The sequence below is a fragment of the Furipterus horrens genome, unplaced genomic scaffold, assembly GCF_987537825.1.
Source record: "Furipterus horrens unplaced genomic scaffold, mFurHor1.1.pri manual_scaffold_6, whole genome shotgun sequence".
Taxonomy (NCBI): domain Eukaryota; kingdom Metazoa; phylum Chordata; class Mammalia; order Chiroptera; family Furipteridae; genus Furipterus; species Furipterus horrens.
The window spans coordinates 189136178-189163166 of NW_028327176.1; the positions used below are offsets into that span (position 1 = coordinate 189136178).

The window sequence follows — 26989 nt, forward strand, 5'->3', positions numbered from 1 at the left end:
ACATTGGCTTGAACTTTATATGGGACTTTCACATTAGTATCTTATCTGAGCCTTTCAGCACAACCTCACTGTAGAAGGGTAAAAAATACACATACATGGACATATAGTATACATATATGTGTGTGTGTGTGTATGTACGTATTTCATGAGATGAAACTGCAGCCCAAACCTTCTATGGAAAAGGAGTCCAAGTGGATAGGTCTGTCCAGAAAGTATCCAGCCATGTACTATGAAAAATAGAGAGATTTCTTGAAGAAGATACAAGATATAAGAAACATTGCACACAGGACAATGACACCTCAGTCCCCTTTCAAGTAGCACCTTGGGACCTCACACAGGTCTCCCAGTCACCATCAGCTGCTCCACCATACTTTCCTGAATCTCATCGATGGTCTGAAATCTCTTCCCTTTCAAAGGCGATTTTAGTTTTGGGAAAAGACAGAAGTCACAGGGCACCAAATCTGGGCTGTATGGGGGCTGAATCAACTGTGTGATTTGATATTTTTCCAAAAATCTCTGTACAAGACGTGATGCATGAGTGGGCGCGTTGTCATGATGGAGCTGCCAGGCACCGGTTGCTTATAGCTGCGGCATTCTGAGTCATCCGAATAGTTTCCATGGAGGAATATTCAAGCTTAATGCAAAATCTGATGCAGATTCATTGCTCTACTTGCTCAGTCATTTTGAATGTGACGGCCACACAGTACGCACACTGACTCAACAGCATCTACTGCCCCCACTGACTAGTACAGTGAAGTCACCATTGTTCATACGTCTGCATTCCAGTCCACTCTCCTTGGCTGCCACGTTACATCAATGGTGTACAAGCCATTCTCATTATATTAACAATGGCTGGACTTTTTCCAGACAGACCTCGACATGTATATGAACAAAACCAGAACAAAAGAAGCAAACAAATGAAAACTGAGTCTTGGTGAACTTAAGAAATTTATCCCCAGATTTGTCCTTCAACTTCTTTTAATGACACACTGGTAGTCTTTTTCATTGTGTTGAACTCAATGTTTAAGGTGATCCCTCCTCTCTCTTTGTCACAAAGGTACGGCCGAATAATCGTTTACTTGATTTCCTGTTTCGGTGTTGGCGTCACTGGTGTGGTGGTGGCATTTGCACCAAACTTCCCTGTGTTTGTGGTCTTCCGCTTCTTACAAGGCGTGTTTGGAAAGGGGACATGGATGACTTGCTACGTGATTGGTAAGGCCTTGCTCTACCTCCTTGTCTACTTGAGAACCAGGGTTAGGTGGGTGAGGGGTGCGGGCTAGTCAGCCTTCCTCGTGCTGCAGCAGTAATTATTTCTGCAAATAGGAGGGTGCAGGGGCAAGATTCTGACTCTTTAGAAATTGAAATGACACCTTACTTTGGGGACCAAATATGGAAAATCACAAAATACTGGGGTGACCTCTTTCTGGCACAATCATATTGTTATCCCATGATTTTTTTGTTTGTTTGTTCTTTTGCTTTTCTTTATTAGAGATTGATTTTTTATTAAAATCTCATTAGTTCCTTGAAACATTTTAAAAGAGTTTCCTGTGTATTTCTGTGACACAGTTTAAGATGACACTCCTGTGTCCTATTCCTCTGTAAAAGCGGAGAACTTTCCACCGCGCCGGAGATCGGAGCTGAAAGTGAGAAGGTCATTCGTGAACCTTGCCGTCTTCCTTAACTAGAAAGTTTGACCTCTGGGTACGAAAGAAAGAAAGCCTGCCCTTTGATCTCTGCTCATATTACTGGGAAAGTCCTGGCTGCTGCCTTTGGCCCCACTTCCAGTGGTGTCCAGACAGGTCACCTACTCTAAAAATCATGGCGGGTTTGTGACCAGGGGAATTGGAATACCCTCTATGATTGTCACCCCAGATTTGGGGGCTTCTGTTCTCTTCTGTTATGCTAGACAGTTCCTTCCCAAGCAGTGCCCACTTTGGAGACCCTTTGCAAGTTTTTTTTTATGGACAAGAAAGGAGAGAGAGTATTAGAAGAATTGCCTGTCACTGGCTGGGGCAGAAGGGATAACTTTGGAATATGAAACATTTTTAAGGAAACCCAAATCTAGTGAATTTTAGAAGTTGTGGTCTTAGGGCAGGAAAGGTAACATATCCCAGGAAGATCAGAATAGAATAGGTGGCACATAGAAACCAATTAGTAAGAGGGGAGGAGGAGGGAGGATATGGCAGCGATCATACTTCCCATGTGATTTTTAGAGAAATATCACACCCATGGAAAGTCCAACACAGTGGAGAGAATTATCATTAGGTGGAAACTATCTTGTGACGGAAAAATTATTCATAGAGTCTAATATTCCTATTGAATCTCCTAAAGAGACGGTAACACGCATTTCTTTAGAGACCAGTGATGAAATCTAGCAAGGATATTATATTTATGTTTTCATAATTACAATTACCTTCCAAAATAGATGTCATTGAAGCTTCCTGAGAACCAACACATACATTCTCTGTATGCCCAGAGGAATGCTGGTCTGGGTGCATATGGGGAAAGTGAGTGCTGGTCGGTAACGGGCAGAGGAGAGCTCCAAGCACACTGCTAAGTTATCTGGGGGCACATCTCCATCCTTCAGCTCGTGTGGAAGCCTGGGATCTCAGGGAGTCCCGTCGTATTCCAGCAACGCGGACGGATGTGACAGGTGCAGAGCCTCTGCTTGTTTACTTTGGAGCCGACCTTGAGGTTCCTTGCCTTCTGTGTTTCTTTTCCTTCAGTGACAGAAATCGTCGGTTCAAAGCAAAGGAGGATTGTGGGAATCGTGATTCAGATGTTTTTCACCCTTGGAATCATAATTCTCCCTGGAATCGCCTACTTTATCCCCAACTGGCAGGGGATCCAGCTAGCCATAACGCTGCCCAACTTTCTCTTCCTCCTTTATTACTGGTAATGCGGTTTTTGGCATTCTTGAGTTTATTCTTATCCCACAGAAGTGTAGCGTTGATGCTTCTAAACCAACATGAATACAAAAAAAATTTAGGAGCTTTTCTGACATCTCCAGAATGGCAGTGGGCTTTGAGAATTTCTAGAGAATTTGAAAATTTTATAGAGATTATTCATTGATTATTTGACTAACAGTTGTTATTAAAATAAATTAATAAAATACCAAAACACAAAATTCTAAATAGAGTATTAATTATATTTTATTTAGTAATATCTTCATGAAAACTACAAGGCAAAAAAAACCATATCTGCTAGTATTTCAGCATAAAATAAATGCGGTGAAATTGATCTGCTTCTCTGTATATTCTATTAAGCAAACTGATATTTGTTCAGAAATTCTCTGAGGAATAAGAAAATGTTAAGAATATGAGAAAAGTAATCAGAAAGCTACAGGTATATGCATTGGACTCTTATTGACATGAACATATTTTAATCAGTCCTCTAATTTTTATTTTTTAATTCCTTAACTTTATTTTTGTTGTTTACACTATTACAGATGTCCCCATTCTCCTCCCCTTTGCCCACCTCCACCCAGCCACCTCCCCCCTTCCCTCTGGCCGTCACCACACTGTTGTCTGTGTCTGTGGGTCATTCGTGTAAGTTCTTCGTCGAATCCCTTCACCTTCTTCCACCCAGACCACTGCTCCCCCTCCCTTCTGACAGCTGCCAGTCCGTTCCATGTATACGGTCAAATCGGCTAACATAATCTGGGCACCTAACTTTTTCCTGAATGCTCACCAAATCCCAGTTCTTTTCGTATGTGTAATCAAGGACACTATTCTAGGATAGCCTGGTTTTGCAAGAACAATGTCATATTTAATCATTTTTATTATGAGCAATGATCCAGTCATCAAGTGAGCATGTTTTCCCCTTCCATAATCAATTTGCAAAGATAATCTGTGTTTTTGAGAGCCTATTCTAAACTCAAAGATTCTCCTCAATTTTTATCTAAATGTAAGATCCATTTTATTAGAGACACTTGAGTCATAAAAGTTTAGGTTTTGAAATTCCTGCTCATAACTCAAAAATGTTTTCTTCTTGCCAGGGTGGTTCCCGAATCTCCCCGTTGGCTGGTTACTCGGAAGCAAGGAGATAAAGCATTAAAAATTCTGAGGAGTATTGCCAAATGCAATGGGAAATATCTCTCGCCCAATTACTCAGAGGTAATTTTATTTATTACTAGTAACAAATGTTGTTAAAGTGGGTGAATTTGTCACTTATGCACATATTATCAAACATCCGACTAAATTATTTTGAGTTTGTGAAATTGAGGTTCATTAGTCATTTAGTCCATATTTTTAATAGTGGCACCAAGTTACTTGAATTATTATACTTTATTTACTTATAGACCCCATTGTATTTAATCATTCATTAATTGTAATTGAACAAACTATAAATCTTTTCCTGACATTCAATGTAGTCTGAAGATTTGTCTTTAAATTTAGTCTCGGAAGTGCTGTGCCTTTGAACCAGAGCTTGAACAGGAATGTAATATCTTAGCCTTCATACGCTGGCTGTCTTGCCTCCCCTCTGTGCTCCCTGCCTCCCTCCATTTCCCTCTTCCTTCCTTCCTTTTTTCTTCCCTTCTCCCAGGAAAGGCCATTGGGTGCCTCTGTAGCACTGCTGTAAGAGAAATGGGGAGGATTCAAAGCTCATTATCTGTCCTTTGGAAGATTGGGTAAAGCAGCTGAAGACAGACATACATTTGGAGCAAGCCCTGAATCATGAGAGAACAGCCTATAAAAACAGGTGGCCATGTGTAGCTGCAAAGGCTGACGCGAATGCAGAACCACAGAAGGTCGTTACAGAAGGAGTGTTAGAGAAGGCTGGGAAGAGACGAGGCTTTGACAGGCACCGTTAAGAATCTTAGGTTGCTAACATTGTTTTCTCCATAGTGTTCTGTTTGTTTTGATAGAAGCATTTTGATAAAAACTGAGGTGTTTTTGGTTTTAGTGACCCCTCCCCAGCCCCTCAGAATGCGGTCACTGATGTGTGGATTTCTGCTGTCTTCTCTCGCTCTTACATCCAGCTGTGTTGGAAGTAGATCCGTGATGGACCTTGAGGTTTACGGATCATAAAGTACATGGTAAAGATAAAACACAGTCTGTTTTAACTACGAAGACTGGTTGTTCCTTGTTCTTTGAGCACAGCTGAGCTGTGTCCTCCTTTTGGGGAAAAAATATCGCACTGACTCTCAGGTTCTCGCATCCCATTAGCCATCGGTCCTTACAGCTGGGTCCGATGCGTGATCATCTGTACTTGATTTGATGAGTCAAGTGACTGTTTTTGCTACTCATTCAGGAGTGTCCTGAAGACGTCACACTTGTCCTCCCAGAGCTCAATCAAAGGTTTTAAGAACATGGAAAAACAGCTGTGTGCTGCTGGCTTCTGGGACAAACCACACATCAGCCGGGCACGTCTGGTATTATCAGGAGTTCCTAAGAGGCCAGAGGATGGTTCCCAGAGCTGCTGCCGTGGCACGTCCTAGGAGTGTGTAGTTCAAGGCCATTCTCAGGCCCAGTGACCTGCTTCTAGGTCACGGGCACCACGTAGGTCACTCCCAAAGGGAGGGAGGTCCGTGCTCTGCATGGTGCTGCTCGTCACAGGTCATGAGCTTCCAACCCAGAGGCTTCCAACCCCTTTCCGCTGGAGGCTGACAGATAGTCCCTGTTTGAAGTCAGACTCCAGCCTCCCTCAGGAACGTACTCTGGCATTCCCGCTACCCTTGTTGGCATTTCGTTACCAAGGCCAAGGGTGGGTGTTGAGCGTGTCTGTTTTTGTTATTCAGGTGAGTTTTCACTTGATCCTTTTAAAAAACTTTATGATGGAAAACAAGATTTAATGAATCTCTTTATGCACGTCACCCAGAGCCAGCAATTTCCAGCCCAGGCCCAGTCTCAGTCTCCTACACCCTGCCTGCTGCCTTCGCCCACCAATGAGCGTCTTATCCCAGATAGGACACGTGTCATCTCGCACGGCTTCCGACTGTACCTGTCAAATAGAACACACAGATACGCACTTAACTCTGCGACCATGTGTGCGCCGTCTTCAGGCTCCTGCTAAATAAATGGCAGAGAATATTCAATGGAATACACATGATCACTCTCCGATCCGGCTGTGAGGACTGAGAGCCAGTGTTCTAAGAGCAGATTAGTGTAGCAGTGGTAGATAAAAGATAAGATATAGAAGTAATCGCGACGCCACTATGTTTTTAAATGACCCCACTGTCTTCATTTGAAATATCAAGTCAGTGTTTCCAGTTCCCGGATGGCCTTAAAATGTTTACCACTTGTTTGTTTGATTTAGGACCCTAATGACCTCTCTATATTGTGATTGGTCTTTATAGGTTCCTGCTCTTTTTTTTTCCTTGTAATTTTGGGGGTGAAGAATACTGTTTGGGGGCTTATATTGCTGTAGAGTTTTCTGCCATCTAAATTTTGTTGCTTAGATCGCTGAGGATCCTTTAACGTGTCTCTGATGTTCCTTGAAAACGGTAGTTAGATCTAGCACTTTAATCAGGCTCAGGTTTAATATTTTTGGCAAGACCACACCATAAGTGACTCAGTACAATTCCATTAAGAGACACTTAGTGCCTGCTGTCCCTTCTTGTGATATTAGCTGCCACCGATAATCATTGCCTGGATTTAATAATTTATCAGAGGTTGCAAAATGACAGGATCTCATTTTAACGATTTCTTCATTTGTTACTTGAATTCTTATATAAAGACTAACGTTTCCCATCAGCTGCTCCGTGACTCTGACATAGCGTTCCTATAGAAAAGGCAGGATGCAGCATAATTTTTCTTTTCAATGTGAGGAGTTGGCTCCCTACATCCTCCCAAAAATGATCAATGTGTCGTGTGTTGTGAGTTTTAAGCCTCATTATGAACTCCTCAATTTAAACATACAATACCTGTTTCAGTCCGCTGTAGTTATTGTTATTTTTATTGATGCTCAAATGGCCCTCTTTGGACTGCCGAGGTTCATCTTTGTTGGTTCCTGGGTCTCTCTGCCACACCCCGGTGGTTTCTGAATGCTTCCTTGCTCGTGGGCACAATGAGATTTTCCACGCTTCCTCTTGTAAGTTTCAGTCTTACACTTGGAACGACGTACTTACAAAGGGCGCATTGGGTTTTCTAAACAAATGTCTTCAAACTGAATCTATCCATCTCCAACCCTTTTCCATTGTACATCATAAGCCAGAAAGCAAAGTACTGTCTTCAAAAAGAGAAGGAATTGTCATTGCAGGTTAGAACAGCTTGCTAATCGCTGAATTCAGTACCGTGATAGGCCAAACTATAATTTTCTATTTCAGAGAGCCTGATGTTTGCACGAAGCATAATAATGTGCAGAATACTGCTTTATGGAACTCAGAAATCAGACTGGCAGTGCAGACATTTTACGTGAACGCCAGCACCAAAATCCAAGCAGGATTCTATTCCTGCTTTTTGTGTCACGATACCAATTACGTTTGTTTTGGTGACTCAGATAACTACTGCCCGTGTCAGTGCTAGGCTCCCCTCAAACCTTGTGTCTGCGTTGTCACCTCAGACTTTTATAGAGCCCTTCCGTTGCCTTGGCTGGGGTCCCTGCTCTGCGGCTACAACTCAGGGACCCTCAGGCCCAAGGCAGATGGCCCCGGGCTCTCACTTTTCACAGAGCTTCTTCTCAGGAAATCCTCACTTTTGGAAGAAGTTACGGCCGTGTAAATGACCTCCTCCTTCAAGGCCTCTCCAATCCCCGCCTTCTGCTAAGGGTGCACGCGTCCTAGGTTGAAGGGAAGGCTCGGATGAGGTAGAATCTGTTTCGATGCAAAGCAGTCCTAGAACCCTGGCAGCTCGTGTCCCCCCTCATCACAAGAGCCTCTCCCACCTCCCACCCCAGCCTGCTCCATCGCTGGCACTAGAGGTCCTGGTCTATTTTGGGGCTACTGAAGGACCAAGCTTAAAGTGACCCAAGGATGCGCCATGCACTTCAAGGTAGGATTACCAATCCACCAGGCTTTCGGAAAGGGAAGGAAGATGGGAAATGTCACCTGTCCGGAAAGAACCAAAGTCGATGAATGACATTAGTAATTAATCATTAATAATTAGTAATCACTAACTAATCACAGGTAGTAATTAGTAAGTTTCCTGTGCACAACCAGAAAGACAGTTGCAGACTGGGAGCACTCAAAACATGGAACAAGGCTCAGGGCGATGTTGTCAGGAAGCAGCTGATGTCATGAGGAGGGGGCTCATTGGTGACTCAGATGACTACAGCCCTTGTCAGTGGCTGTGCATTCTTCGCGTTGGTTCATTATAATATTGAATTCTCTAAAATAATAGGGAATTGGCCAGTGGTGATGGCATATCAACCATAAGGAACCGATCCGGTTTTGCTTATAATTTCCAGAGGCATAGCAAGAAATAACTCAGGTCAAGTTAGTCTTATAAGATAAGCTAAATAAAGCTTTGTTTATATGATTAAACTGGTTGTGTCTGCTCAGGGGATTTTCAAGGCTGATCTCCATTTGCTTTTAATTTTAATGGAAGAAAATAGGGGCAGTGGATTTGATCCAGCCTTCAACCAGGTAGATCATTCTGAGAGCTGGTTGTCCTGTGAATAACACCAGTTATATTTCACATGGACGCTACTTGCCTTGTGGGTGAATGACCTCTGGGTCCCTGTCTCACTGATCCCTAGGTGTTCATTTGTCAGAGTTCCTGGCCGGCCTGTGACCGTCGAAGAGATAGCCAGCAGGGAGAGAGAGAAGCGATCAGCACGCCTGGCTCTCTGAATATACCAGTCGTGTGCCTATGATTCACCCCAGAGAAAAGCCCCAAATCAAAAACCAATGCAGATAAGCCCAGTGGGTTGAGCTCATTGGAAGTTATGTAGAAAAACTGGAAAGGATCCAAGGGTGGACGGCACGTGAAAACTAGGTAGCTACCCAATGCAGAAGGAGGATTCGCTCAGACACCCGAACCTGGTTCAACTGCCAGAGGAGGCTTTAGTGATCAACACATTTTTGTTTATCTGGATGACATCGGATTGTGGTAGATTGGGTTATGGTTGGAAATATTCACATCCCCCTCATTTCCATTGGGTGAAAATGTTTCCTGACTCCTCTGCTATTGGGCATGGCAACGTAACTTGCTTTGTTCTTACGGTGGATGGAATGTATGTCTTGCCCTTTGATCTTGGGCTTGGTCATGTCAGTGGCTTTGGCCAGTGGTAGGTTATCAGATGTGATGCACTAGTCTTGAAATGTGCTTGTGTGTTTGGTTTGACCTCTGCACTTCAGCCGTTGTCATGAGAAGATTTTCAGGCCTTCTTACTGGCCCCAGAGGAGACAGAGGCATTTGGCGCAGAGCTGTTCTAGCAAAGCTCCCCCAAACCTAGATCGGTGCTCTCCTAGCCAGCCCACAAATGTATGAGCTAAATGAATTCTTATTATTTTATGCCACTAAGTTTGATTATCGTTACACAGCATTATCTATCAATAGTCAACCAATACATTGACTAAAGAGCTGCTGTCACTTCCTGGATTATATACCTACAGTACAATACTAACTGGGAGTAACTACAGCTACAGTTTGTCTTCATTTTTTTTAAAGGATTTCAAAAGTACTTATCCTAAAGATCCCTTCCTCTCCCCTGCCTTCCTCCACCTCTTGTCTTTGTTTGGAATATGCCCGTGGGAACTGGTAGTTCACAACTCTAGCCAACAAAGAGCCTCCAATACTACAGAACTGAATATGTCCATATTTCTTAGTGATAATTATTATGCTCTGTTGGCCTAAAAAACCGATAAGGCTTGATTGTAATAACCTTATTCTCATGATATTCCTATATAGTTCATTGTTCATAGCTAACTTACAGCTTATTAAAATGTAAGTACAGATGCTGCTCAACTTACAATAGGGTTATGTCTCCATAAATGCAAGGTAAGTTGAAAATATCATAAGTTGAAAATGCATTTAATACACCTGACCTACTGAGTGCAGCTTAGCCTACCCTACCTTAAATAAGCTCAGAGCACTTAACATTGGCCTACAGTTGGGAAAGGTCATTTAACAGAAAGCCTAATTATAATAAAGTCATAATAATTATGACTATTTCATAATTTTTTTATGCATACCACATTCGCACCATCATAAAGTAGAAAAACCATTAGTTGAACAGTCATAAGTAGAGGAACATTTGTACCTGATGCTACATTGATACTTGTTCATGTATAAACATGATCATGGGCAGTTCCCATGGCAACATGTGTATGTGACATGAAGCACTGACATATGAGCTTTCTGATCCCAACGGCATCATCATCAGTATAAATGATCCCACTCTTGGATATATTTCCAAAATGGAAAAGATCGAAAGCTCATTAGAAAGTGCCAGGCTAAGTCTGAGAATACTTTAGTCACTGGAGAGATTTCCAAGTCCTAACGGTGGCAGCGAGTCTGTTTTAGTGAACTGTCCCACAGACACCAGTTCCACTGCAGAGGGGGACTTTCCAGCTTTGGGAATGTCTGTTTCAGACATTTCCTTTCGAAGGGGGATTTTGATAAACATAAATTTTGTTCTTCCAAAGAGGAACCACATCATGATCCTGGCGTGGATGAAGCCCCTGGGGCCTGCGTGGTATTCTAGTCCTATAGTATGGTATGTGGTCTCTGTGAACCGTGGTGTGTAATTATTATCTCTGGCTTGGGCCTTGAGAACTGTCCGTGTGGAATTTATTTCAAAAGACCCAGAGTAAGTAATCTAGGCCCGAGGAGTGCCTGCTGGGGGCTCCAGCGCAGTGCCCGTGTTGAGAGCAGGGAAGGTGTTAGTCTAGAGCACACTGTAGCGGGTGGAGACGAAGTCACTGGAAGCTCATGCAGCGCCTTCCCAAGCAGAGGCCAGTCTTCCCTCCTGGGTGCCACACCGGGAGCGGCGTCCACTCTGCCAGCAAAGCCTTAGAATGCCGCCACATTCGCCGTCATTTAGAATATTCTCGAATGCGTAGAAATGTCAGAACACTTCATGTACCAAACATAAGATGGACCTTTGGAGCTGAGCATTAATTTAATAGGACTCTACTTAAATACATTTTTGAAGTATATTTTATTGATTATGTTGTTACAGTAGTCCCAGTTTTTCCCCCCTTTGCTCCCTGCTGCCCAGTAACCCCCTTCCCTCAGCAATCCCACCCCCCTTAGTTCATGTCCATGGGTTGTGCATGTAAGTTCTTTGGCTTCACCCTTTCCTATGTTATTCTTAACTCCCCCCTGTCTGTTTTGTACCAACCAATTATGCTTCTTAGTCCCTGCGCCATTTCCCCATTTCTCCCCCTCCCCCCTCCCAGCTGATAACCCTCCAAATGATCCCCATACCTATGATTCTGTTCCTATTCTGGTTTGCTTAGTTGGGTTTTGTTTTTATTTTTTAGATTCAGTTGTTGATAGTTGTGAGTTTCTTGTCATTTTAATGTTCATAGTTTTGATCTTCTTTTTCTTAAGTAAGTCCCTTTAACATTTCATATAATAATGGCTTGGTGATGATGAACTCCTTTAGCTTTACCTTGTCTGGGAAGCACTTTATCTGCCCTTCCATTCTGAATGATAGCTTTGCTGGATAGAGTAATCTTGGCTGTAGGTCCTTTCTTTTCATCACATTAAATACTTCTTGCCAGTCCCTGCTTGCCTGCAAAGTTCCTTTTGAGAAATCAGCTGAGAGTCTTATAGGCGCCCCTTTTAGGTAACTCTGCTTTTCTCTTGCTGCTTTTAAGATTCTCTCTTTATCTTTCATCTTTGGCATTTTAATAATGATGTGTCTTGGTGTGGTCCTCTTTGGGTCTAGCTTGTTTGGGACTCTCTGTGATTCCTGGACTTGTATGTCTATTTCCTTTGCCAATTTTGGGAAGTTTGCCTTCATTATTTTTTCACATAAGCTTTCAATTTCTTGCTCTTCCTCTTCTCCTTCTGGCGCCCCTATGATACAGATGTTGGTATGCTTAAAGTTTTCCTAGAGGTCCCTAAGCCTCTCCTCATTTTTTTCAATTCTTGCTTCCTCATTCTGCACTGGTTTACTGTTTTTTCTTCCTTATGTTCCAAATCATTGATTTGAACCCCAGTTTCTTTCCCTTCATCATTGGTTCTGTGTGGATTTTCCTTCATTTCACTTAGCCTAGCCTTCACTTCTTCCCTTATGCATTTGCCATACTCAAGCTTATCACTCAAGCCTGTGAGAATCTTTATCACTAGTGTTTTGAACTCTGTGTCTATTAGATTGGCTATCTCCTTATCGCTTAGTTCTCCCGCTGGAACCTTGATCCATTCCCCTTTTTGGGCCATATCTCTCTGTCTCCTGAGCTTGACAGGCTCCTGTGTTTGTTTGCCTCTGTGTCTTAGGTAGAGCTGTCACACCTGTGATGTTATAAGGGGCGGAGCCTTAGGGATTCGTCAGTACGGGGCGACCCGTGTCACCACCTTGTGCCACTGTATGTGGGGGAGGTGTCTGAGAGGGAACAATGCCACTTGCTCAGCACTTGCCCCTTTTCCAGGCACTTCTCCCACCTCCGTATGGGACTGGCGCCTCTCTAGCTGCTGCCCTGGCTGTCGTTCCCAGAGTGGGTGGGTCTGCGGATGTTCCAGGACCGTGGGGGCCCCTTAAACAAGATGACTCTGCTGAGAGATGGGCAGTTTCTGCCTCCGCCCCAACCCCCACTGGTCTGCACCATCAGAAGCAATGAGGCTTGATTTTCCCTGGTGCTGGGACCATGTGCTGCGAGATCTGGTCTGGCCCTGGGAGCGCTCCTCAGGTGTGCTCCCCACGTGTGATTGAGCTTTCCTCCGGCCTGCCACTGCCATCACTGCCACCACCACACTGCGTCCTCTCTGCCCTGAAGCCTCCCCTCCTGCCTGTCTGGATGAGTATTTATCGTTTATATCTTTGTTTGCTGGACTTCCATGCAGCTTGATTTTCTGGAACTTCTGGTTGTCTCTAGTTTTGAGGCAGTTGTGTTCCTTCTCAGTTGTGGAGGGAGACGCAGTGTGTCTGTCTAGGCCTCCATCTTGGCCAGAAGTCTCTTAAATACATTTTTGGCAATAGCCTAAGTTCTATAAATCGTCTGTATTTAAGTGGATTATTCTAATTAGTTCCCATAGCTTTACTCATTTGCAAAATAAAACAATATTGTAGGAAAAAGGGAAAATTTTTATGCTGTCATAAAAAAGCCACAAAGACAGTACAGATGGACTATTAAACCCAGAGTGTTTCTTTCCCATGCTGCGTGATTAATAAATTCTTTCCACGAGAGGAAATTAAGCCTAAAATTTCCAGGTCAGCAGACTCACATTTAACTCATACAGATATTGAGAGGAGTGTGTTCCAGAGCCTCTGGTGGCTTTAATTGAACTATAAATGCAAGTGACATGTCCCTTAAAGAATGAGACTGCAGCCTGGAGTGGGCTGGGCTGGGCAGAGCTCGCCCAAGTGCTGCATTTTGAGGGAGGAACCCTGGAGAGACAGGCCCTCTTGCACCCCCTCAGAAGCACCTTCCAGAAGCCCTCTAGAAAGAGCTAGGCTAGACCTTTGTCAAAATCGTAGCTATTTCATGTAAATACAAGCTGAAGCTTGAAGAGCATTCACTGGCTCTAGGAAAAAAGGCACTCAGCATCACTGTCCCATGAACTGGGCATTTGGTCCCACCAGCCAGTCCTGGTGGGCGATGACGTGTTGCTAATGAGTAATTGGATCTACAGAACCCAGGACAACTAATGGTCTCAGATGGTGACGGGTAGAGTGACGGGTTGTCCCCATTTGCTCAGGAATTGGGGGGATTCCTGGCCTGTGGGAGTTTCAGAGCTAAATCCAGGAGTCTCAGGCAAACGGAGACGAGTCAGTCACCCTGTGACTAGGTCCTAACCTACCTGGCTGTGCTCAGGGGAAGATACCGGAGATGGACGCTTGCCAGCTTCGCTGGCCCCTCCCACAAGAACAGAGCAGGATGCCTGGCCTTACGACAGGGCGGGACCTGGGATTTTCAGTGTCAGATGCCAGCCGCCAGCCCAGGTGCTTAGCAAGGCTCTTCTTTCTTCATCGGTTCCTGGTTTATTCCTCCCTCCTTCTCCCTCCCTCCCTACCTCTCTCCCTTCCTTCCTTCCTTCCTTCCTTCCTTCCTCCCTTCCTCCCTTCCTTCCTTCCTTCCTTCCTTCCTTCCTTCCTTCCTCCTTCCCTCCCTCCCTCCTTCCTTCCTTCCTTCCTTCCTTCCTTCCTTCCTTCCTTCCTTCCTTCCTCCTTCCCTCCCTCCCTCCTCCCTCCCTCCCTTCCTTCCTTCCTTCCTTCCTTCCTTCCTTCCTTCCTCCTTCCCTCCCTCCTTCCTTCCTTCCTTCCTCCTTCCCTCCCTCCCTCCTTCCTTCCTTCCTTCCTCCCTTCCTCCCTTCCTTCCTTCCTTCCTTCCTTCCTTCCTTCCTCCTTCCCTCCCTCCCTCCTTCCTTCCTTCCTTCCTTCCTTCCTTCCTTCCTTCCTCCCTTCCTTCCTTCCTTCCTTCCCTCCTCTCTCCCTTCCTTCCTTCCTCCCTTCCTTCCTTCCTTCCTTCCCTCCTCTCTCCCTTCCTTCCTTCCTTCCTCCCTCCCTCCGTCTCCCTTCCTTCCTTCCTTCCTTCCTCCCTCCCTCCGTCTCCCTTCCTTCCTTCCTTCCTTCCTTCCTTCCTTCCTTCCTTCCTTCCTTCCCTCCTTCCTTCCTTCCGTTTTAGATCCTTTACCTGAAATTCCAACATGAAGTGATATCTCTTGTCTTAAGCCATTTTACTGCTGTGTGACTGGCCTGGGAGACGCTGTCCACATTTAACGTACACAACCTGCTCAGCCACTCCTGTGCAGCCCTGTTGGAGGGGGACCTCGCCCCCTGCCTAACTCCTGCCTGTCCTTCCTCCCGAAACTAGGGTCCCGCTGCTTATGTCTTCGCCCATCCATTGTCTTAAAGCTCCATGCTGCACCCTCTGGGTGATGCTACCTGCTCTTTCCTGGTGATGCCACCTGCTGCTGAGACACCATGCTCCGGAGGGTTCCCAGACCACTGACGGCAGTGCCCACCTCAAGGAGACCCAAGGGTGTCCCCTCCCCTCACTGACCAAAGCCCCCTCCACTCACTCTTGGTCGGCTCTCCCTGCTGCTGACATTGCTGCTAACCTCACAGGCAGGACTGTGGGTGAGTTCCCAACTCTACATAGTGATATTCGGGGTCACTTCATCCAGTCCCTCATTAGCTACATAATCTGGGAGTCAGGGACTCCTCTCTTTTTTCTTCTTAAAGGCTGACCCTTGCCCTTCAGAACAGTGGCCTCCCCTCCCAGCCCCATAGCCCCTGGTTGGCAGAGAAGCACCTACCTGCCTTTGTCTGTCCTAGCCGAGTCCTGGTAGCTTTACAAACAAAATTAGTTAAACTATCAAACAAAATGAATAAGCCATACAGACTCACATTATTCTCTGAATAGAGCTTGCTCTCCCTTTGTGGGAATTGTGAAAATACTTAATTCCCATAGTTTAATTCTGGGTCTCTCTCTAATAGAATAGAGGAGAGAGTTTGCGTTTTCTTTCTCTTCCTTGGACGTTTGCCAAGACCCCGGTCCTTTTCCTGCTCTGTCTGTGCGAGGCAGAAAGATGGTCCGCTTTTCCAGGAGCAATAGTTCCTGCGCCTTTCCTCCCTTTGTTGTGCTTTTGGCAAAACCCGTGTCTGTGATACGAATTACTGCGCCTCCCTGCTGTGAATGAACGGGAAACGCTCGCTCTTCGCGGAAGCGTCCCCGCTATGGGGGCGACCAGGGCTCAGCTTCCAGAATCTTGCGTGTCCAGCTCCGTGGCCAGGACTCCTGGGCGTTATTCTTGACCCAGAGCTGCTGTCACCACGACAGCTCTCCTGGCTGGAGCTCTCACCTGCCGGGAGAAATGCCTGGGGAGCAGGTGAGACCATTCCCATTCTCCAGGTGTGCACAGAGGTGCTCCTTTGATGTACAGAACTGGAGGAGATTGTGCTGCACAGTAAGAGAGGAAGCACACCGAGGTCCCTTCATTTCAGTTCTCTGAGGTCCCACCCAGGAAGAGGGTATAGAAGATGTCCGGAGTGAGATTTGCATGGGCCAAATCCTCACTTTCCTAGAAAAAAATGAAAATGAAGATACAGTAGTCCCTCTCTATATTGTGACTCACTTATCACGGCCTCACTGTATCGTGGGATTTTAAAAAATATTATATTTAATTATTTATCGCGGATTTTTCGCTATATCGCGGGGTTTTGCGGTACTGTACAGTAAATACTAAAATAAATGTGAGGTTCCTACTTCGCGGATTTTTACCTATTGTGGGGGGTCTAGAACGTAATACCCGTGATAAGTGGGGGATCACTGTACGTTTATCCTCCTATTGGCTTTAACCGTCACCCTCAGGACTTGGTTAGGTTATTGTCTGTCACCTTTCCTTTAGTGCGGAGCACCACTCATTAATTCCTCTGGAGTCCACAACCATTCTGAGTATGGGGTAGGGGCCCACCCCCATATGTCTCAATACCGAGCCAATTTTCTGAGTACCGTCTAATAAGCAAATTCATCAGGGGTCAAGTTCCTGTTTCTAAATTAGTTACAACCTAAATCCTGTCGACTATTTTGAAGGACCCGAATAATTAGTATCTGAAACCTGGGCTTCTATGCTGGAGCTAGGAGGGATAGATTGTTGGTGTCATCAGGGACAGCAGCCCATGGGGCAGTGCCAGGTGGCTGCAGGGAGAGGTAAGGAGCCACTCAGAGCTCAGGCTCCGCTACAACCACCAAACAGCCCTCTTCACGCTCATGGCCCTAGAAGATGAATATATTTTCATTAGTGAGCAGCCCACATACTTATCAGCTCTGAAGGGGACTCTGTTCTCTGTTTGTCTCTGAAATAAAACAGAAGTCCTAGTCCAAGCCTGAACATCAGCAATGCAAGGCGGAAGGGCTAGGATGTTCCTCTAAGATAATCAAGTGTTTCTTTCAAACACTGCGAACTGCTGTCTGAGAAAACGCCTGCCTCCGTACCGCTCAGAGGGAGGTGATGTGCATGAGCACCCTTCGTAAATGTAAAAAGAGATCATGATTTTCAGACCCTCCCACCCCGTCCTCAGATCCCACGTGGGGGCTGAAATTCGCTGGGTTAACTTTTTCATTACCTGGGCCCGGTGTACGCTCTGAGCTCCAAGCGTCAGACGGAAGGCAGTTCTATCCTGGCTCTCTCTACTCAGTCTTACTCTTTATGGTTTGTTTCTGCAGTAAACTGATCAGTGCCTACTCGTTTAAAATGCAGTAGAAATAGTCTTCATTTTTAAAGGACTTTTACTGGTATGATCTTACCCAAAGGACTTAGTAATTCTAAGAAACAGGCAAAAATCATAAAAATTTGGGCTATTTCCCCAAATTTAAATCAGTCTTAGTTCAATTACTTCAAAAGAGAACCTGAGTACTTAACTTAATAAATTCCTATCAAGACAAAGGTACAGACTAGAGGGCTTTTAAGTAAACTTGAGAAATCTACAGGATTTTTATCACTGAGGATACGCTAGGGCAGTAGTTCTCAACCTTCCTCATGCCGTGACCCTTTAATACAGTTCCTCATGTTGTGGTGACCCCCAACCATAATTAAAGCATAGTGATTAATCACAAAAACAATATGTAATTATATATGTGTTTTCCGATGGTCTTAGGCGACCCCTGTGAAAGGGTCGTTCGGCCCCCAAAGGGGTCGCGACCCACAGGTTGAGAACCGCTGCGCTAGGGTGTGTGGTGTGCGTAACAAATACTACCAAAATCTTGGTGGCTTGAAACAACGAAGGATTAACTCTCGTCTGTGCCACATGGGTTGGGGACAAGGCTCCCCTTAGCGTCAGAGCCTCCTCACTTTAATCCTGGCTGTCTTCGCCACCAACGCCTGGGCCACTGCAGACCAGGGAGCGTTCCAAGGGTCTTGCTGCAGCAATTAAATGCTCACAACTTCCTGGCAGATTTGGGGAGTCGGACCCACCCAGTCACCAGGGGATAAGAAGTGCAATCCTGTCATGCCCCGTAATGGGGTGGGGAGGGAGGTGGGGAACGAAAAATACTTGGCAGACAGGGCTGATGAGTACCATCACGGATCTCTTTTATGAGGAAAAAGATGATTGAGAATACAGGTTTCAGTTTGCAAAACACCGACTTAGGAAGATAAATGCTTTTCAATTCGAATTACAATTGCCCAGAAGTTTTGCCTTTATGCCTGGTAAAAAATGAATAATACGTTGATCAAAACATAAACTATTTAGAGTTCTTATGGAAAACAAAGTGAAGACCCATTTCCCAGGCAGAGGTCACACTTCCAGGCGGTCTGGGAGCGGGAGGAAGACCGTGCCCATGGGAATAAAGCCCGCGGGAAGCACGTGGAGTCGGAGGGCCTGAGGCTGGCCGGGCCTCTCCATGCATGGCCTGCAGCCTGGGGCCAGCTCGGGACAGGGGTTTAGGTGGAACACCCTGAAGAGGGAGATGCCTGTGAACCTAGCTGGTAAGGCGTGCCGGGGGGGCTAGGCCGGGACTAGCCGAGACCCCAGTAGGATGGGAAGGAGAAGAGGAACCCTGTGCCCTGACAAGACTGGCAGGAACACCAGCGGCAGCTGGCCCCAGCCTGCAGGCTCTGTGAGAATACTGTCCTGCACTCACCCTCACATGGCCCTGGGCACTTGGCTGATGTGGCCTGGCTGTGCTGACCTGTCCAGAGAGGACTGCCAGCTCTCCCAGGCCCAGGCAGAAAGCCCCCTGCCAGGAACTAACTGGGTGAAGACATCACTTACTGGGAGCCTGCAGGCACCTGAATGCCTAGAAAAGACACCACTAACAGGACCCGGGGGTGGGAGGGACATCCCCCAGCCAGTGGGGAGGAAGACCACCTCAAGAGCTCATGGTCTGTCATCCCCAAGTCAAAGACTGTGTTCCTACTGAAATCCTTTGGAAGCATTCAGGAGACGGCAAGGGAGCGGGGATAAGGATTTGGTGCCTGGGAGCATAGGTCTCCCCACTGTCTGCACACTGGGCAGCTCCGTGAAACCTTCTGTAAGCTGAAATGGTGCACAGCAAAGCCATCGCCTTAGGACATGTCTTGCTATCAGAGGCACAAAATCAATGGAGACGAAGCCCCGATGCTCCCAGATGCAGTTCCAGCGCGGGGGCTTCAGGCCGAGCGCTGTGTGGTTCCCTGGGCAGGAGTGCGGGGGCCCTCTCTGCGGGGTGCATGCGGCCTCTGTCGGGGCTCATGCGAAACAGACCCTGAACGCTGTTTTCTCTTTTCACCTTCTCTCGTAACAGTGAAAATCCTCTCCGGGTTTCTTGAGGTTAGCGCCAACAGGTACTCATGTTGGTTTCTCGTGAAAGCCAAGTGGGATAAAGTGAACTTTCAGAAAGCAGGGGGTACCTGTATGAGGTTTTGGTTTTGGTTTGTGATCTGTCCGATTTTTGCTTTAATTCGCGCGCTCTAGCTCTTCCCCACTCTTCTAAAAGATCCTGGGTGACCAGTAACTGACACATTCTCGACTATGCACAGAACTCACAGTTCTGTTTATCTGAACATGTCACTGTAGTTAAGACGCTGGGCTTTCTCTCAAGTGTGATATTTAGAACTTTTCTGTTCTGCTGATGAGCACTGACCTTGGCCGGTGCTTGCAGGGAGTTCAAGGCCATGTTTCATTCGATCCGTTCACATGAGATTTTTGTGTTTCCCCGCCAAGTTCCGGGTCTTCAGGGTGAGAGCTTTAGAACTCAGAATGCATTTCCTTCCTCCTTTCTTCTGTTTTACCACCTCTCCCCGACACTGCCCCAGTCCTTCTCAGATTTGTTTTTGAGAAACGAATGTTCCAACACATGATCCACAGCTGCAACCCGTTAACCTTTGCTGATATTGAGGCTGCACTTGGGGCCCTCCTGGGACCAACAGGGAGAGGCCCTCTTGCTGTTCTGGGCAGCGTGCCCTGCCACGCAGGGGAGGCGGGAGACTCCATCCTAACGGAAGAGCTGGCTGGGCCCAAGGTCAGCACACCCCTCTGTCCAATACAGTAGCTACGTGCAGCCTTAGAGCCAGAAAATGGGGCCGTCAGAGCTGAGCTGTGACGTGAGCGTTAACCGCTCACGCATTTCAAAGATTCGCTGTGACCTAAAGCACAGAAGCCGTCGTAGAAATAATCTAATATGGGTTACATGTTGACATGATAATATCATGGATAGACTGGGTTAAATGAAACATTAAAATTTAGACTGTTTTCAACCTTTTTTTTTTTAAATGACTTCTAGAACATTTAAATTAACACACGTGAGTGACTTACACTATGTTTTTATTGGACGGCAGTAGTCTAGGTGACCGAACTTATTTTTAACTACTTTAATAGGCCTCAAATATTAATGATAATTTTGATATGGTTATTTCTATTATATGGTACATATTTTATCTACTCCTGTTTTAAAGTTTGAGGAGGTTTGTGGAAATTCCCGAAGCACTATGGGTGACTTGGTGACTTCTTTTTTTATGGATGACAGGCACTATTGCCACCTTGAAGCTGGCCAAAGCTCGCTGGTGTCAGATGCTTCCTCCCGAGCCTACCGGTACTGGCTCTCATCTGGCCAAGAGGAGGTGGGCTTGGGGACCTGGGTCTGCCACAGCAGTCCCTGTGTAATTCTGGCCCTGTCCCCATCCTCTGGCTCGCCATGCTTTTGTGAAAGACTCGGGGGTGTCTAACTCTGAAGGGGCTGCTGCTCCTCCAAATCAGTGAGCCCCAAATCCTCAGTTAATATTTTATTTACACGGACTTCTTAGAGATTAGAAAACTTCTAGAGAACAGAGCCTATAGGGAACGGGTGAAGACCCCCTATACTAAGTGAACCCCCGAGTAGACTGGAGGACAGGCAAATTGTCCCTCTCATTAGTGTCTCCAATGTGGGATGGATGAAGAATACGCCTATTGGGAACAGCCAGGTAGGACTTCAAGGCTGGACGTGCAGACCCCTGGACTCTCCTCCCCCACCCCTGCCCATGGAGGGCCTCGCTGGTCAGTCACACTCTTTCCTTTTGCACAGGGGTTATCTGATTGGATCTCTAACATCCTAATAAGCTGAATGTTAGCACCGCCTGCTACTGATAAGAGAACTAAGGCTCATGGAGTTAAGACGCAGACTCATGGACACAGAGGACAGGCTGACAGCTGCCGAGCATGGGCAGGTTGGGGGGGGGGGTTGGGTGAAAAAGGGGAAGAGATTGAGCAGAAAAACAAACTCAAAGACTCGGGTGACAGTATGGTGATTGCCAGAGGGAAGGGGGATGGGGAGGAGGTAGAAGAGGGTAAAGGGGGGATAGGTGGTGATGAAGGAGACCTGACTTGGGGTGGTGAACACACACTACAATATACAGTTGATGTGTTATAGAATTGTACTCTTGAAGCCTTTATAATTTTATTAACCAACATCACCCCAACAAATTCAATTAAAAATTTTAAAGTAAAAAAAAAAAAAAAAGAGAGAGAGATCTGAGTGAGATATTGTGCCTCTGGCCTGACCTCGGTGGGTTATCTTTCTTCTCCAGAAACCTATCCCCATCAGAGCGCTCTGAACACCATATTTGTAACAGATTGCTATTTATAATGTCTTTCTCTTCCTTGACAACTTAAATTAAAATGTCCACTTGAAGAACTGTTTCAGACAGGCACCGGGAAGAATTGTAAACAGATTGATTAATCAAGGCAAGATGAATCAAGTACTCTTTTTAACATAGGGAATGTTATTGTTGACCTAAAACAAAAGCCTTGGCAGAATTGAGTGCCAAGAGACAGAGAGAGCAAATAGAAGTCGGCTCAGTGGATCCATAAAAGGAAGCTGCCACGTGCACTTGAACCCTAAGCAGTGCCTTTTCTGAGCGGCATTGCTGAGCAACAAGCCTCCGAACAGACAAATGTTCCCAAAAGCACTTCCCATCTTCCTTTGCTCCACGTTAGCGCGGGCACACACCACTCAGGTGACATAAATGCGTGATGAAGTGCAATGTCATGCTAGACTCTAAAGACAGCATCCTGTACGGTCCATTTCTGTGGGATTCTAGAAAAGCAAAACTGTCATGAGAGAAAGCAGGTGGAAGGTGGCTGTGGGCCATGGGGGTGGGGAGGGGATGGACTAGGAAGAGACAAGTGGAGACTCTTTAGGGTGACGGACCTGTTCTAGGCCACGATGCCGGCGGTGGTTATGTAACGGCGCATTTGCCCAGCTAATCCAAGTGTCTGCTTAAAGTGGCTGCATTCTAGTGTGTGTAGATTCTATCTCAGGAATGAATCTTAAAGGACACGAAATAATTTGAAATAGCTTTTCCATTCTTTTGTCTCTGACTCCGACTGGGCCAAATTTGCTAACCCTTTGGTGACAGAAAATAAGCAGAGGTCAGCTTCAAAACTCAGGGCTGGAAGTGGTAAGAGACTGCCAGCGGCAGCCGTCCCTGCCCAGGCGCGACCCGACGTTACCGGAGTCCATCCAAGATGCAGCTTCTAGCCTCTCGAGGTCCTTGGACACCCGTAAAGTGGGTCGTCTTTCAGAGTATCTGCGTCACTGTGGGGAACGTGCTAGTAAATCACAGACCAGCTGGATTTGTTTTGGAGCTGGCAGAATTCTGACTTGCTGGAAGTACTGTTAATCCTTTCATTCACTAGGCAGGCGGCACTGGTTCTGCAGTCACCAGTGCTGCGTATGCTGCTGGTAGAGGGTATCCTTAGGCATTCAGCTTGTGCCTTGGCAGAGCAGCGGCCATGGGGCAGCTTGATTTAGGTCTTCCGAGTTTGACATGGAGATTGATACCAACTGTTTTTTACTGAGTGAACTAGAGTACTGGACCACTTATTTTATCTAATACAAAATTATTGTGCCTAAAGTATTGAGTTATTAAAGTAAAAGCATTGTTCTGGACTAAATTCTCCAGATCGTTCTGTGTTTGGCCACAAGTGACAGAAACCCAGCTTAATCAGGCTTTGACAATAAGCACATTTCCTGGCTCGTGTCTCCAGAATTCTCGGGTTACAGAAGGGCTCTGAGTTCACCAAACTCAGGTCTTAACAATCTCAAGCCGTGGTTTTCTTCCTCTCGACTCTGCTGACTGGGTGGCTTCATCTTTTTACTGGTTGTCTCCTGGGTGTAGGATGGCTGCTAAGATGTATCCGAGCCCACCATTTCCTCATTAAATCCCTGAACAAAGAGAGAGAAGATTCCTTCAGGAATCTCTGACTAAGGGCAATGCAAGTCTTTCCCAGAAGCCCTTTCCTCATTGGCTTAAATTGGGTCACGTGCCCATTTCTCATTGTTTCAAATTGAGTCCCGTGTTCATTTCTCATTGGTTCAAATTGGGTCGCATGTCTACTCCTTGCTGCTTCAGAATGGGTCACACGTCCAGTCACTGCAGAGAGGATGGACAGAGCCTTAGATAATCAGGCCTCTCTACAACTGGAAATAGTCAGCTCCCCTGAGAAGATGAACTGGTGAATTGTTGGGGGGGCTGTCTGTGTGCAGTGTGGGTTCTGTTAAGAAAGAGAAAGTAGAAGATACTGAGTCATCAGCAAAAAAATAGACCAGTGTCCAATTTGGATCCGTTGCTTTAGTAGTGAGCTTTTTTCCTCGTTGTAGAAGTTATGTAGGTTTAAATTTTAATTTTAAAAGAATAGTTGTAGCCCAAAAAAAGAAAGTAAAACCCACCATCATTCCATTGCCCTGTGAGAACCATGAATAAAATGATACAAACATATTTTAAAAAATAAAATGAATATTATACTCTGTATTTGGCCCACACAGCATAGCATAATGGTGAGCAATACAGACTTAGGTATCAACCTCCAGGGTCATCTTACCCTCTGCAGGTCCTCGTCAGGTAAACTACTTAGATTTCCTGTGCCTCAGCTTCTTTCTCTGTGGTAAAAATAAGAGTAGCGCCTGTATGAACTCCTCCAGCACTAACCTCCTAGTTCAGAGATCAGCACTCTACAGCCTGCGGGCCAGGCCGGGCTTGCCACCTGGGTTTGTAAACAAAGTTTTATTGGACCCCAGCCGCACTACAAGGGCAAAGTTCAGTAAGTTGGCCCCGAACAACGCAGTTTTGAACTGTTAGGGTCCACTTACATGTGTACAAGTAGGCTGAAGATGTTCATAGGTCCACTGTGTTTTTCATCCACGTTTGAAATCCACATATGTCCAGGGCTGATGTGAGTGGTACACAGATATTTTGAATGTGTGAGTGGTGGGCACCCCTAACTCCCATATTTTTCAAAGGTCAGCTGTAGTTCCAGCGGAGACCTTATGGCCTAAAACACCAGAAGTACTCACTCTCTGGCTCTTTCCAGAGGAAGTTTGCTGGCCGCTGGGCTTGACCATCAGACCTCTACTGGCTTGTGAAAGTCTATCATGTCGTAATCCTGTGGTCACGCGGTGACTTAACCAGTCTAGAGGTCTGATCGGGAGAAAAGTGACACCGGGAGAGCTGACATGAAGGCCAGGGATGCCCAGCTTTTTGATCACTTAGAAACAGTTGGGGGTCATTATTAAATCCAATAAAGGTGTCTTGAACACAAGCCCCGCTCCACTGCTATTGATCTGATAACTGACATGGCCATGAAGTGACTAATGGGTGGGGGGCGTATACAGGGTGGGGACTCCGGACAAAGGGATGATTCATGTCCAAGGGGGACAGTGGGACGGTGCAAGGTGTCATCATACGACTCAGAACAGCACCAATTTAAAACTTAGGAATTATTTATTTCTGGAATTTTCTATTTACTATGTTCGGACTGTGGTTGACCTCAGGTAGCTGTAACTGCAGAAACGGAAACCACAGAAAGGGAGGGACTACTATACTCATGTCACAGAATTTTGATGCAAGTTCAATGAAATAATCCATATAAAATAGCCCAGAATCTAACAAATAATATCTACTCCATAGAAGTTAGCCATTTTTATATAAGCAACATATAGAAACCAGTTGTGAAAAGCATTTGATAACCAGCCATATAATAACACATGATAAGAGACTAAATTCTTATCTTTCACTTTTGGGATTTGTGCCTCCTTTTCGAAGCAGCAAAGGTGACAGTAACTTTAAAAGTCCTTCACTGGGAGGTCTTACAGTGCATGAGATTAGCTCAGGGAGCAGCTTAGTGGGCACTGCTAAGTCACGTACAGGTCACCTTGCAACTGAAACAGGACCCAAAATATATAGTGACGGAAAAGAGGGAAGTATCTCTCTCACATGAGCACCCAGGGGTGAGGAGCCCAGCTCTGGCGGGCGGCTCTGCTCCGTGAGACCTCGCAGGACCTGGGTTCCGTTCGCCTCGTTTCTGCGCCACCACCGGTGACGGGTCGCGTGGGTGAAGCTGTTTCACCTGCACCTTCTTTGATCCTTTGGGAAGGGCAAGGCAGTGAATGAAGAGCAAGCCATTTCCTTCTTAAAGGATGGGCCCCAGAACTCATACCCATGGCTGCCGCCTCCATGGTGAGGTCTTCGTCACAGGGCCACCCGTAGTGGGAAGAGAGGCCAGAAGATGTGGCGTTAGCTACGCAGCCGTGTGCCCAGCTAAATTTCAGTGAATTCTGTTTTGCAAAGGGAGAAGAAGAGAATGGAGGGTAGAACCAATGAGCAGTATGTCCTGAGTGTCTTCATGGAAGCCAGTCTTGTTTCACTGACTCTAAGGCTATTGATTTTAAGATACATCCTCATTGTATGTGTCACTAAGTAAGAAAAACTGTGCTATTTGAACTATGACACGTTGCTTCCTTATCAGTGCTGCTGTAGGACATGTTCCAATTTAAGAGATGTGAAAATGTGAAAAATACGGCTTGCAATTGAAGAAATACGATTTCGAAAAGACTAGGAAAAGAAGGTGATCTGAAGGTGCTCGTGTTGTAGTCTTCTTGCGCGCGTGCTTGAGTTTCCCTGGAGCAAGTGTAGGCCGCAGGTATCAAGCTTCGGTGGCCACTGAGTGTGAGGGTCAGGATAGCTGACTGACCACTAACTACCCATGTGAAATTTACTCGAAGTCACATTCCTGTGACGGCTGGTGGAGGGACTTTTGGCTCAAAGGCTTGGGGAAAATTTGCCCCGGTTTCAACTCAATCTGGGCCAGATCTGGAGTTGAGTTGAACAGGCAGCTGTTGGGTCCCGACATGGCTGGGGCACCTGTCCTCTGGTTTCAACATTCTGTCATCAGCCCAACAGTGGTTGAAACTCAGGTGCTTTGCCTGGTGCTGCAGTGCAGTCCCGAGCTCATAAAGGGAGAGAAGTAGGCGGTATGTGGTAGCAGGCACATGGACAGGGGTCTGGTGAGTAGAGGCACAGATTGGCATCATTAGTTCTACCTGAGGTTAGGAAAGATCTCCCTGTGGAGGTGAAATTGGGACTGTCACTCAGGGAATGACAACGTTAGGATTCCTTTGGAAGCAGCTGTGGTTTTGAAGGGTTTGCTGTTCAGCTTTGTTCTATTGCACTGTATTCGTAAGTGGCAAATACCAGCCGTGATTTAATTGCATTAAAGGAAAGACCAGCTTCTTGGATGGCCAAGAAGGAATGAGCTGAATTTTTCTGGATCAAAAGGACACCGGATGGACAGAAGCAAAATGATACCTTTGGTGCCATGCTTTCCCCTGAACTTAACATTACTCTGTCGTACTTGTCAACATCAGGTTTAAGGACTGAATAGATTAAGCAACCCTTGTCTGGATTCCACTTGCTTTGGCCACTTTTTATGCTGATTTACTCCAACTTAATAGATGTACAAATAGATCTGACTTTGGAACACCCCTTTTCTTCCTTGTTTACCCAAAGCAGTTTAGCCAACAGTAGTGCTGATATTATCCTAAGATGAGCTGCTCCGTGTAGCCACCACATCTCCGTGACCTTGACCTGGTAAAAAGGCTAGAGAGCCACACTTTTCTCCCTCAGGTTTTAAGATGTAATAGTAAACACCCGGGTCCATCAGGGCATCGATTTGGTAGCTCTGAAGCCGGTCAATTGCAAAT

General features: G+C 46.0%; 1 protein-coding gene across 1 annotated transcript in view; it reads left to right on the forward strand.

Annotated features, from left to right (window-relative positions):
* SLC22A3 (solute carrier family 22 member 3) overlaps positions 1-26989 on the forward strand; it is a 79316-nt gene that overhangs the window by 38869 nt on the left and 13458 nt on the right. Inside the window, exons 3-5 of the mRNA XM_090280055.1 lie at positions 1058-1212; positions 2727-2895; positions 3998-4115. Of these exons, the coding sequence (XP_090136181.1) occupies positions 1058-1212; positions 2727-2895; positions 3998-4115 (442 nt within the window). The remainder of the gene's footprint in view (positions 1-1057; positions 1213-2726; positions 2896-3997; positions 4116-26989) is intronic.